Source organism: Octodon degus, unplaced genomic scaffold, assembly GCF_000260255.1.
Source record: "Octodon degus isolate 3935 unplaced genomic scaffold, OctDeg1.0 scaffold00053, whole genome shotgun sequence".
Classification (NCBI taxonomy): Eukaryota; Metazoa; Chordata; class Mammalia; order Rodentia; family Octodontidae; genus Octodon; species Octodon degus.
The window spans coordinates 8,776,555-8,790,523 of NW_004524629.1; the positions used below are offsets into that span (position 1 = coordinate 8,776,555).

Genomic DNA, 13,969 nt, shown 5'->3' on the forward strand with positions numbered 1-13,969 from the left:
CTCCATAGATAATAACTAAGAAAATTCCATGCTGAGGAGTTTTAGTTTTGTGTGCAAAGGAGGTAAGTTTATTTTCAGAGGTGAAACAGATTTTTGTTTCTGTCCTCCAAGAAAGTGAAAATCACAAGTACTTTTGCAAGGTCTCTATTATAGTCCCAGTTGTCTGATTACTTAGTAAAAAAAAAATGTCCATGGCCAGGAAGAAGTCTATCTGAGTTGAAAGACAAAAGCCTGTAGTATAGCTACTCTTTCCTAAGCTTTAAATCTTCTATAATAGAGGGATTTTATGTCTTGAAGCAAGATAAGCTGTTTCTCTAACAAGGCAAAAACTTTTCAATGAATAACTGCAGAAAGAGTATAATTAAATTTCTATAGCTATAAAAGCTAGACGAGTTTTCATCCTTCAGGAAGTGCCCTTGGTCACTCTCCAGGAAGTGTTGCTTCCACTTTTCTCAGCTAAAAGTTAGAACGAAGGAGTTTGTTTTATTAATTGGAGTTTCATTTTGTATACAAAGGGCATGAGAATTATTAGCCAATCATATTATTTGATGCATTCTACTCCTCTCAGTATGTTATTTGTACAAAGTTGATGCTTTTCAGTACTTTGATTGCCAATAGACAAGATTCCTAAAGAACTTTATAACAATACAATGAATTACTTTTATAAGTCTCTTATTTAGAGTTGATATTTTGATGTCAGTTCTCTGAGCTTACATTTGCTCTCAACTTTTATCAAATTACAGTGATTTCCCTAGTCCACAAAGCTTAGAGAATTTCCTTACACTATGAGACTTCTAGGGCCAATATTTTCTTTGAAACAAGAGCAAGAAAAAAAAATTAAAAATCAGAAATTTTTCAAGATATAGGCAAATACCACATTTTAAAATATTTGTTTAATTATGTTTAATATATGGTCCATTATATTAAAACCAAGATAACAAATGATACGGACATGGCCAAGACATTCCTTTCAATGGAGATACTTCTCCCGTAACACTAAGACCTTTTCTTTATGATACAGTGGAGATGATGAGAAGGCCAGGTAGATGAACAAAGCCTGTGGTGTGCCCCGGGGAACCTGTGCCTGGAAGTGACACTAAATGGTATCAGAATTAACTCCTGCTCCTTTTCCCTTCCTAAATCTTTAAATGATTAAGAAAACTCTAAAAGTTTCCATTTAAAGTTCGTAGATGACTCTTCAGTATATGGGGAATGTATGTCATTAAAAGTAATAACCACTTTTTTATACTAAGAAGACTGAACTGTTAGAGAAATCCCTGATTATGAATAAGTTATGGTGCATGGGACTGTGGCACGCCTGCTCTCTATCTTCCTAGCTACCTTCTTGGGTAAAAATTTCTGTCCTGTCTCAGAAACCTGCCATAAATGCTCTTATGTGTCCCAAAGCTCAACTTTTCCTTTATTTCATATCTAAACTGCAAAATTAAAAGAGAAATGTGATAAATTTATAAAACAAGTAATAGAATCCCCTAGAAGAGACTTAAAATGAAGCTTGTATCTTTTGTATTCCTCCTTCATTTCCTCTCATTCTTTCTTCCTTCTTCCCTTCCTTTCTTCTTTTTTTCTCTTCCTGCCTTCTTTCCTTCCTTATTTTATTCCTTCCTTCCTTCTTTTTTTTCTATTTTCTCTCTTTCCAGTTATGAAGTTTCTCATTTCACATCATGTGGTAGCTATTTCTAAGGCTCAAAGACTTGGTGAGCCACCATATTCGGCTCTGTGGGAGTGTATTCGGTTATGACCTCAGCTATACTCCTTTGTCCTTTCATAATCAAATCACTTCCAAAGCTTCCTATAGTCTAATGGTAAGCAGTGGTCAGAGATATCTACATGCAGAGCCAGATCTCTGAAAGACCTAAGAAAATCTTTCAGGTTACGTGGTGATACTAACTTTTATGGTTCTCATATAACTTCTATCTAGATTAATTACAACTTCCCCAGATCTCTTGGTTAAGGAGTTAGCTCATGTCTGTGTTAATATCATGATGACAAGTATAGACGCAAATTTGAATAGAGTAAGGGACGTGACTGTATTGTATTTCTTAGTGGCCTGGCCTAGTACCTCATGAACAATGGTAGTACAGACATCATCAGTGGAACAGAAGGGGTGATGTATGCATCCCAGCATGGTGTTAGCTAGACGCCACTGCAAAGGGGCACAAGAAGTGAGTTCTTTTTTCTTTCTTCAGATTAGTGCTCTAGCAGTATCTACAGAATGTGGGGAAGGACCTTGGGCAACTGTCTATCTCTCTGGTCTTGCTCACACTGTATTTTCTCTGAAAGAGGAAACAGTCTCTGCTCATGGAAATCTACAGGGCAAGTGTAGTGTTATTTGAAGATTAAGGAGAAGACAAAACAGGGCTTTAGCATCTCCATGTGGCTCATCATTCTCATGGAGTTAGTGCTTAAACATTCCCATTTCTGGGGAATTGCTCAGCAGATGCTGTTCATTTCTGCAGTGAAGCAAAGCCCAAGCCTGTTAAAAGCCAGGAAATGTATGAATCCCACAGGCTCACGAAATAAGAGTGAAATCTAAAACTCTCCCAGGTAATTTCATCCACTGACTACTCTGTTCCACTGTTCACTCACCCCATCAGTAGTAGGCACTTTCATTGACAGTGATATTCTGAGTGACTCCTGACTGGGTTCTGAAGATGGGACTAGGAGGAATATGGGGTCCTGCCCTTGGAAGGGGGCACAGCCTGGTTGGAATACACGCTGATGTCATGTGACAGCCATGAGTGGAGGAGGGAGTCTGCTCCTTACCTCCCTCCCCGCCATCTCTCCCAGCAACTCGTTACAGCCGCATCTCACAATTACAATGCAGGACAGTATCTACAGCACAGTGAGTCTATGTACACATGGACCATTCCCTTGGCATGCTTTAGAGAGAGACACACACACTCTCACACACGTACACTCACATGAGAGCGAGAGACTTGAGCACACACGCACAGTGGAAAAACTTAAAATGGCACTTCCTAGCATATGCGGCGTGACAAGTGCCCTGGAGGGCGGTGGGGCGAAGAGAGGTTGGCGGGTGGGCTAAAAGGAACTCTGTAGTGTGAGTGTGGGACGATAGAACACACTGGAAATACAGGGTGATCGCAAAGGTTGGAGAAAGAATGGAGGCAGAGGGCTCTGATAAAGGCTCAACCAAGATTCCATTGATCATCTGAAATGGCTACAAGTCAGCGCAAATGAGAACAGAATAAAGACATTATGGAAATATAAACACCAAAGGCAAGACCTTATATTTTTCCCCACAGATGAAAACAGATGAAGGAGGAAGGATAAATTGTGTGTGTGGGGGGGTTAATATTCACGTTTTTTTTCTTGGTCTTATTTTTACAATGTCCAGATGTCCCTACATGGTGCGGTCTTTACACAGCATTCGTTCGCTTAGTAGAGATATATATAGACATAGCATGGTAGAACATTTCATTTCCCACCCTGAATTATGCTCAATTTTTTATTGATTGACTTTAAATTTGTTTTAAATGTTGGATTTTCTTCATTTTCATATTTTCCCCTTCATTTATAAACACACAATGTTGTGAAATAAACAGTCTCCCCCCATCTTGCACACGTGCTCTCTCTCTCTCTCTCTCTCTTTCTCTCTGTATCCGGTGTGACACATTGTTGTGTGTTTTTTAAATTACTTTTAAATTTTTATTCTATTAACATTTGCTGAGAAGGCAGAGCAGAGATGCTGCCAGCAGCCACAGTGGTACGGCCAGACTGATGGATCCATTTATTCCTCTCACCGACCCAGGTCCTGCGGGAGTGAGAAAGGAGAGAGAAAAGAGAATAGTTATATCCTGATCATTTTTTGCTTCAGAGGACTGTTGACAGGACTCAGGTAAGGGATGGCCAAGTCTTGAGCTCCAGTGTCTGTGCTCTGTGTGCTCTTTAGGAATGGTTCTAAATCTTGTCTAATAATTCTCATTCTGAGGTTTAAGTGTCACAAAGAGCATCACTTATAGGTACACTTCCGAATCTAGAATTACTCTTGCCGGAGCAGCTCCTAAGCTGGCCATCGCCACTGTGGGATGTGCTGTGTGAGGCCAATCGACTCATCTGACCTGCTTTGCCCATGCCTCACCATCAGGCCGGCGCTGGCCCCTGAGGGGTCTTCAGCAGCTCAATGTGAGCTCTTCCTCTCACTTCATCACAGTGCCAATAAGCTGTCTCACCAATCGTGGCTCCTTAGTTTCTTAGAGAAATAGTACTTACCTATTTGTTAATTGGGAAGGCAATTATTAACAAGTAACTTTTGGAGGTGGGTGGCACCTTATCAAGCTAAAAGGTAAGGCAACACATTGTAGATTCTTCAGTGGAAAAATGGGTCATCTTGCTCCAAATCCTCCTCTGCCATTTTAAAAATCAGAAGCCAAATCAACGATGGCATGATAGATGTTAAGAAGGAGGTCCTTAACAGTAACAGTCCTGAGATTTGAACTTACCCAGGCCTGAAGCAGCCACCCTAGTAGGGCCAATGTTGGTTGGACTCACAAGAGCAGAAGCTGTAGGTCAGTCAAGAGCTTGTCGGTTGTATTTTGTTACCTTTTCTCTTTTTTTGTATATACTCCATTAAATTAAAATCAGTGTAGGCACTTTGGTTTTGAGGCTACAGACTTAGATAATGACATTCAAAAAAGAAACTGGCGAACTGTAACTATGGGTTCCTTTGAAGAATTTAGGGCACATATGCAGCTTGTGTGTGTTTGGGTGTCTGTGTGTGTATGTCTGTGTGTAAGTATGATGGCTTACAACTGTAGAGGAGTTTACAGTAACGTGGTATGTGAAAATTTTCATAATCTCTTTAAACACATACCAGTTCAGAGACAGGATAACAGGAGGAAATGTTCAATTCAAGAATGGCCCTAATTTGTGTTTTACGTAATTAATAAAAGAAATAGTGACAGTAACAACACAATAAGCATCTGCCTACTGGGCACTGCTATAAATACAAGCACATACCTGTCCTGAGCTAAGTACATAATTAAACTTGTTTTCCAGTGAAATAGGCACAGAGAGATAAATCCAACTACACCTTTCCCTCACTCATTAGCAGAGAGACTGTGTGCTTGATGTGGAATTTGGCTCCCCAGCCTTTGCTAGCCAGAAGTGAGCAGTGATTCATCAGAAGCCATGGCCATTGACTAAAGGAAACTTGGGTTGGATTAAATCAGTAACAAGCACAAACAAACCTAGAAAGAGATAGTCATTACCTTTATAGAAATGTTTCTGAATAAAATGTTTGGGGCTAGAATGTCTTCTTGGGAATATTAAGAACATGACTCAATAAAACAAAATATGAACTGGCCATTGCTTCTGTAACACACACTCTAAAAATACAAACAGAAGAACTATGAGCAGCATGGTTTCTATGTAGCGTGAGCGTCACCATGCACAGTGGAGACCAGCTACAGCTCTGATTCTGTGGATGACTACGCATTGTGGTGATAATGGTCACTTTAGCTGCTTTCCGTGTGAGCAGGCCCTGGGTGCAGCCCCCCGAACCTGATTAACTCCTTCACTGGGCCCGCATTGCAGGTGTCCCTGGGCTCAGTTCCACGTCCTTCTCCACTATCTCCTTGTCTTCCCCTACAGACATTTTGAACTTTGGGGATCTCAAAGCTCTTAAAAGAAATGTCCCAGGGCTTCTAGTCAGGTGGGTGGAATTCTTTATTTAGCTCCTTATTCCTTTCATTCCTTCATATACATTGCATGACATCAGCTTCTCGGAACATAGTACTAGTGTATCAATGAGACTTTCATAACAAGCAAAGACTACACAAACATTAAGGTCCTACATAGTTAAGGGAAAATGTTGTGTGTTTTACCCCAAGGATAATGTGAAATAAGTCTTCAGATGAGATTGGGCACATTCAGCATGGTGTGGACATAGATTGTCCTCAGAAAATGTCTCTTCCCATAATCTCACTTTTAGCTATAAAATAGTCTAAATTATGTGTCTGACATGCTGGAGCTGAGTAGTATTTGAGGAAGCCTAAAACAAAATCCCAGTCTTATCATTTTATTTGCATGGTAGTCAATACTTAAAAAAACAAAGTATTCATCATTGAAAATACTTTTCTTTCTTTGTATATGCACAAACATGTTCACAGGTAACGTTCTAGTACTCTTGCTAATGCCTGTATACATCTACAAGCACATGAAGAGGGAAAGATCCCAGGTAAATACTCACATGCGATAGCCACACGTAGTTTTAGTATACATGCTACAAAATTAGCTATTACTTTCATATGCTGTAATGGAGACTACCAATATGAGTATGGCAATAATCTTTAATTTTATCTTTAATGATATTACTATATATTTAAAGAGCATGGCGTATATCTCTTAAAGACATCGCCATTTCCATCAACTATTATTTATTAAGTGCTTTCATCTAGCTATTTAAAGTGTTTATGTCACTTGCTCTTGTCGTAATTGATTTTGACTCAATAAATAGACTTCAAAAATACCAGGGTAAATGGGTGATAGTTGGGAAATCACCACAAGTGCGTATGTAATTACAGACGTATACGAGTGCATAGGAGACTACTTCAGTTAATGGCTATTTCAGGGAAGAATAATCAGCAAAATCATTAATTATGTTTTAGTTCATAGTTATGAAATTTCTGCTTATTTATGGAAATGCAAATGATAAATCTTATTTTTTATGCCAGATGGCCAAGCTGAGCAAGTGCTTTCATATACTGACAGATAAAATGAAAGCAAGAGTCTGCAAACATAAATTAGCCTTAAGAATAGATGGGCAAATAAAAATCACAGTTCAAAGCCTTGCTGCATACATGGACCGGCCAGATAGCTCAGGGGACTAAAGCACCTGCTTAGGAGGAGCACAGCGGCCAGGGTTCAATCCCTGGTGTGCCGTGCCGGTCCTGCCCCCGGAGCATGCTGAGACAACAATTGAGACTGGGCGTGGTGGCGTGCAGCTATAATCCCAGCACTTGGGAGGCTGAAAACAGGAGAATCGCTATGAGTCCGATCTACACAGTGAGACCCTGTAGACCCTGTACATTAAAAAAAAATCTTTCTGCATGCTTTCAGATCACAGACAAAAGTCATATCTTGGTATTTACCTGCATTCTGTGTGTGTTACATGTGTGAATATACACAGATAGATGTGGCTTCTCAGAAGTATTCAGTTGACTGTACCATGATCATGATTGTTGTTAAAACAGAAGTTTGGGTTGCTGAAATCAATGAAATACTAACCCAGATGAAAAGGTAGTGGTTGGTGAGTTGAGCCAAGTGTTTAACATTTGACCCTAAGGGGCAAACCTCAGCTACAGGAGACTGTATACCGTGGACCCACACACCAGGCCACTTTCTCATCCCAGCACAGGGTAAAGGAAACTGTAGCAGGCAAATACTTTGTCATGACAAAGTCTTTACAACAGGGCAATGCTTCCAATTAAGGGCAAGATTAAGAAAACATCCTGAAATTGAGGAATATGAGAATCTTTTGGCAAGCCTCTAAACTACAAATATGAGCCAAATGATTAGTCTTTCAGCAACATCTCAAAGAAAGGCAAACATAATTTTTCAGCCCCCCTTTTTCGGCGTCCGTGAGGGATACTCTGCCTGTACTCCTCCTTCAAATGGGGCCAACAGTTCCTGAGTCCTGAGGGCTCCTCCTGTCCTGGGTTTGGGACTGGGTTTGAGCCTTCCTTGTAGCCACTAAGGAATCAAGTTTAGTTATGAGTTTATTCTGGATATAATTCAGCCATAAAAGAAGAAAAGAAAGGCTGAAGGAGTTTTAAAATTTGAATTTTTTTTTTTTTTTAGAATTGTTAGACTAATGGATTAAGTGACAATAAAACGAAATAACAATTTAAAATAATTTGTTAACAAAGAAGATGGTCAGTCTTCATAATCTGCCCAGTATCTCTCTTCTGTATTATCTAGACTTGAGGCCCAAGAAGGCTTCCCTGGGACGAGAAGCCATGTTAAAAGGTGAAAGTGATAAGATTGACTTTGGTGACACCTGCTGGCCACTTTCTGCCAGTACAGCTGCCTTGGGTGACTGAATTGAGGACTGAAGTTTGTAATTGCCATAGGCTAACTCAGATTATTGGAGGGAGTATAATGATGTTTCCACGGAGTATGGGCCTTAAAATTAAATCTGGACTCTTCCAACATTCATCCTCCGTGAAGTGAGACTTGGGTAGAGTGAAGTATTCGCACAGAAGAGTTGGAATCAAGTCTTTCCCGTCAGAACAGTCTTCTGCACATACATTTTAAAATTTTAGGCACATTTCTGGTGACACGAGGGTGCCTATCTTGCCATCACATTAGAACCCCACTGTGTCACACGTAACACTAGCCAGTGAAGATTCATGCCTAATTAATGAAACAGTAATCACAGTGTTGGGGAGAGAAGAAGGGCAGAAGAAGAGTCTGAGTTACTTTCCTTTCATTGCTGAGACAAAATGACGGAAGCCGAAATCAAAGGAGGAGAGGTTACTTAGCTCACAGTCGGTGGAGGTTTCAGTCAGTACTCAGCTGGCTCCAAGGCAGGGTGGGTGGCTCAGGAGAACAGTTCATCCGCAGAAGCAGCAAGAGCAAAAAAGGAGGGAGCAAGCTTCTTGTCCTGCCTTATACTGCGTGCAGGCTACCTGCCCTAAGATGGATGTGACACTCACACCCCCAATCAGAGCACTAGACAGTAAACCAATCTCTAGACTCAACTGCTTCCCAAGAGCCTGCCCTCATGACCGCTGGAGGCTTTTAGGGGACATCACACATGCCATAACGAGAGGACATGCTTTCACGCCCCAAATGATCCGGTCCATTTCCTACTGCTTTCTGTGAGGACTTGCTAGACTTGGCCAAAACAAGGTGCTGGCCCTTTCTTGGGAGGAAGGAAAAAAGGAACATTCTCTATGAAGCTCTTAGAAACCGGTCCTACGGACTAGATCCAACGGAAACAGGTTTTTGCCCTCTATAAAAGATCTCAGTTATTTCATTTCCTTTGGAGACTAAGAAAAGAAACCTTCATGCAAGACAATTTCTCATCAAGTACATAAGCAAGAGGACTCCCATGGGGTGGCGCCTGGCCACACTGGGGCCTCTTTGGTTCTGCACTGGGTGCAGACACTGTGAGAAATTAGCTACGGCACTGTAAAGAGGGATTCTTAATCAGTAATTGCTTTCATTTGCAAGGTCTGTTTTATGAAGTTTGGACAAGGTTATGCTTCTTTGTAGAGAAATTATGTGGCTTTTATGTCTCAGGGCTGCTGCATGAACACGGGAGAGCTGAAGATCATGAAATCCTGTTCCTTACCTGGGTCAGCAGCAGAAGACTGAGGCGTCCAAAGGCCTGGGAATATTAACTGCTCAAATGACTCACTCTAATAGATACTCTGGTCTCCATGCCTAGTCTAGATGTCACTGTCCAGCTATGTATTTATTTTAATAGGTGATGTTACTGTAAAATAAGCCTGATGTCACTTCTGAGAGTCCAGACATTGGGCAGAGAATGTGTCAAAACTGCAGTTCTGCACCGATTAAACAGGGACCCCTGCGATGGGGAAGGTAGGGCTTGGGAAGGGGAGCAGCAAACAGCTTGCTCAGACCCAGACCCAGACCCAGAGTTCTGAAAGTGAAAAACTGTCAAAAGCAATGTAAGACTCGAGGGTTGGATCTGAGGCTTTTGGAAATAAGAGAGTTCATAATTTGGGAACATAATGCTAAATGTATGATGGAAATTATCATTACAGGTTACTGAACTGAAATAAAAAATATAGAAGTCCACAACACATTGCTATGAAGTCTTAATTTTAACATACAGAAGGTAATCATAAATAAAGCCTACCTTTTTGCTTGAAGTGCACGGTGGTACCGATTTCTAAAAAAGAAATATTTAGCAAAATAAAAACAAATGTATATATGCATATATTTTAATCAACTAAGAATTACCATGAAAGTAGACCAGTACTCTCCACCGAAAGGAGACAGAGAAAAGGCAGAAAATGATGTTAGCAGGAAAAGAGACTGCTAAAGGTTGAAGAAGGGAAGATGGAAAGAGACATTTTGGTTGGAACAAATGTGCGACAAGTGCACGGTGTGCTGTGTTATGCATGTGAACTTGAAAATGGAAGGTGAAAGAAATCTGGGCGACCTTCCTAGGTTCCCATCCCTGGGCTGCCATTTGGCCCTTTGTTCACTCCACTTAAGCCACTAGCCTCCCGCTCTCCTTCAAACGAGTGACTCTACTCAAACTCTGTGAACTTTGTTCTTGCTCTCTTGTCTGCGAGAAATCTTCTCCTGGGTCCTGGCTGGCCAAGACTGCATTCAGATTTATGCTGACATGTTCCCAGTTCAGGAGGGAACGTGTCACCCTTTCAGGGGTGGCATTCTCTGTCATTCTCTCTACTTCTTACTAAGCTATGTGGCACCATTCTCTACCTGGAACCACATTAAAATTTACTTAGCTGTCTGCTTGTTTTGTGTACCCCATTGGAGTATACGCTCCCTGAAGGCTGCTGTGGTGTACATTTTGTTAAGCATTGAACATTAGGGCTTAGCTTAGTCCCTGGTATGCAGTAGTTTTCAATGAATGGTGCACAAAAACGAAATGTCAAAGTTAGAAGAGATCACATATTTTAGGTACATAGATATTCTTTTAAGTATTCTTATAAAATAAACTAGCATACTCCTGGCTCTTCAGAAATAAGTAAAATTTCCAGAAGGTACCGCCGTGAGTCTCAGGACAACTTAAGTTTGGCTAAATAATATAGCTCAAGGGGCCATTTGACACTTATTTTTTGACCATCACAACACAGCCCTGCATCCTGAATAACATGACTTCACTAAAGAAGCAGAATAAATGAACCCTTCAGCCAGAGAGAGCCTTGGGAGTTGGGTATTTGGGCACTGTATGGTCCTGCCTGAAATGTGTTCATGTTTTCTTGAGACTGAAGGTAAAGATCAAAATCCTTGGCGTCACCACTGCAGCTCCCCTTGCCACCCCTGCTCCCCAACCTCATCAAACTCTCTTAGCTCACCAGTTTGCCTTTGTGTTTCCTGGTGCCATGGGGCATATGTCCCAGGGCCATCTCATCCAGAAACCTCACTCTGGCTCAGAATTTAGCTTTCGCTTCTGCAAAGAAATCTTCCTTGATCCCCTCGGCACATTAGGACTCTTTATTGCATGCTCTGCTTTTCTTCATAGCACTCATTTCAACACCTGTGCTCATGTCATCGATGCTGTGATTGATACCAGTCTCTTTGGCACTGGACTTTTCATTCCATGGAGACAGGGTCTTTGTCTTTGAGGGACTGCTGTTGTAGCCCAGCCAGTACGGGTATTCTAAGTGTACATTGGCCCAAAACAGAAAAAGAAAAAAGCAGGTAGAAAAAATACATGCCAAGCGTCCTCCTAACCTAAAATGAAAATAGGGGTGGGGGACAGGGGCTATGAGAAACTAAATTCTTTCATCTGGGGCATAGCACAAAGGGCTCAGATATTTGTTCTCAAGATTTGGGGCTGCCCGTGAAGCCCTCTCGTCACAGATGTTAGTTTTCATTTGTCCATCCAAAATAGACCAAAAGGAGTTGTTCTGAAGTGGTGTAATGTATTCCGGGATTCTTATCAAGAAGTGCTCGATTGTCCTCCTGTCTGGTGTCTGAAAATGTTTGGCCACAGTTCAGTGTTAGCAAAATTAGTCCCATCCTGGCTGTCCCTAAGAACTGGTTTCATCTGCAGGTAGGGACAGTTTCTGAGAACTGGCCAGATATGGAAGAGGAGTCGAGCACGAGTGTCCTATGTGTTGAAATTGCCAGGTGAGCCCATGGGGCACTTCTGCACTTAGGTCAGTGAAGGATCTTACGGGCGGCTGCTGAATTAACACATGTATCACACTGCAAGGGCAGACAGAAGAACGTACCAAGGAGTCTCCATTGCCATCAGGGGACAGCCGCCGATCCCGTGCTTACCCTGGAGTGACTCTAGGTCCTTTCGGTGCAGAGAAAACTCGCTGACAACCTTCTCTGCACACCGCCTGATCCAACCGCTGAGCTGCCAAACTGTGTATTAATCACACAGTCACTACTCTCTTTCCTGATATTTGCTCTATCACTTTTTCCTTGCAATTAACATATTACTTTAAAATTTGTTGGAAAGGTACTGGAAGAAGAGTGTCCACTGTATAAGAAGAAGCTGAGGACCAGAGACGTTATACAAACTCAAAAGAAAGAAATGGGACTGAAATTGGGCTCCCAGCTCTACAGCCAGGAGCCAGAACATTATCTCCTGTGCCTAGTATTTTTTTTCTACACGAGCAAGGTGTCTCTAACTGGGATACTTAGTCATGATTGGGATAGTTAAATAACACAATCCTGGGCAGTAAAGCTCTGCTCCAGAGCAAAACATGACTGCTTCGGTCAAGGCTCTCTCTCGGTTCTTCATCATTTAGAATTTATTTGGACCTCTCAGGTCACAGAATGATAGCTTTAGCTAAAGGGGCTTAGATTCTTCACATTCAAGTGAAGCACATTTAGCTTTCCGTGGGTCAGGTCTGGTCCACGGGCTCCCCAGTAGTAATTTCAAGCAATTGTTCAGGCTCCAGGGCAGGCAAGAAGGTCAGGGAAGGTGCTTAAACTAGAAAACAACTCTTGACTTCTTTTATGTTCATATTCACTAAGGTGGGCATAATTAACCTGCCTGTTATAAATTAATCCACATACTGTAGCAGACATGTAATAAGCACTTAATTAAATAAGAGCTGTAGTCGCCAGTTTGGTGGTGGAAATCCTTTCTAGAGAGCATTTCAGTGAAATTTTTATAGAAGGAAAAAGTAGGTATGTTAGCAAATAAGCCGGGGAAATACAGGTCCAAATTTTGATGATAATATAAATTTTAGATATAACTACATAGCAGCAATATGATCAATGATACATGAGAACATTAGGAAATTCTAGGACAGAAAAATGACAGGAAAGTAGACTGGTTGCTCAGGAGAACACTGGCTGCGCTCCAGCAGGAGCCTCGCGCCGGTGTGGGCCGGCCTGAGGCTGCGAATTCTAGACATATGCTAGAGGACAGGCACTCCTCTGCCAAACAAAAGCAAGTTATTAATACATCACCAAATATTTCATTCTCCAAAGAGAATGTCAGAAAAAGGTCATATAGTATTATGTGTATTTTACTGAAGTAAATTAAAACGGCAAGCTATGTTACAAGTTAAAGTTTAGGCAGTCTTCCTATAAATCTACTTCTTTATGAAAATCAGATATTAAAACTTGAAATTCCATGTGTATCTAGGGAAACACCAAGAGTTTTTACTTTATATCTTACATTGTGATTTCCTAGCATTTTTTCCCTACGGAAGTAGAATATTCTCTCGTGACGCAAGAATAATCCCTGTATACAGTTGCGATTCAATCTTTGGAAATTTGGTTAGGTGCTGCCATCTTGTGGCGATTTTAAGATCGGCTCCTGTGTGCTGTCTAAAGGAATTGCCTCTGTCCATGGGGTGGCAATACAGCAAGAAAAACCTTTTTCCAGTTTCACAACAGGCATGAAATGTTACTCTTCAAGAGGGGATATTTCACGGTATAGGAAAAAAAAAAGGGGCCTTTAATAACTGAAATTGATTCTTCCTAGAGGTGTTTTTGATGAAATCTGCATTGCAGATAGTATTATTTGTGTAGGGGTTTCCTGGGCACACTCATTAGGACATACCCGTTTTTGTGTCTCTCATGAAAAATTTCAAATACGTACTGGTCTTGCTTCAGCAAATTCCCTTACAACTACACATGGCAGTCCAGGTTCATTAAAAATAAAATAAAATAAAATAAAACATCTACAGGGCTCCAATGGCTGGAACATCGGGAAATACTAGTGTAGACAACATTCCACACTTTATCCTGCAAACAAAGTGACTTTGCCCCATTCACTTTAATATATATA

General features: G+C 41.1%; 1 protein-coding gene across 3 annotated transcripts in view; it reads right to left on the bottom strand.

Annotated features, from left to right (window-relative positions):
* Positions 1 to 296: 296 nt before the first annotated feature.
* The window catches only part of Lsamp (limbic system-associated membrane protein), a 692,964-nt gene continuing 679,291 nt past the window's right edge, over positions 297 to 13,969 (bottom strand). For 2 of the 3 annotated variants that reach the window (XM_023717642.1, XM_023717644.1), the window contains 2 exons: positions 9,872 to 9,904; positions 297 to 3,796 (listed from right to left, as the gene is read on the bottom strand). In XM_023717642.1, the coding sequence (XP_023573410.1) occupies positions 3,699 to 3,796; positions 9,872 to 9,904 (131 nt within the window). In that variant the 3' untranslated portion in view covers positions 297 to 3,698. The remainder of the gene's footprint in view (positions 3,797 to 9,871; positions 9,905 to 13,969) is intronic. The other variant, XM_004633319.1, reaches the window with a different exon arrangement.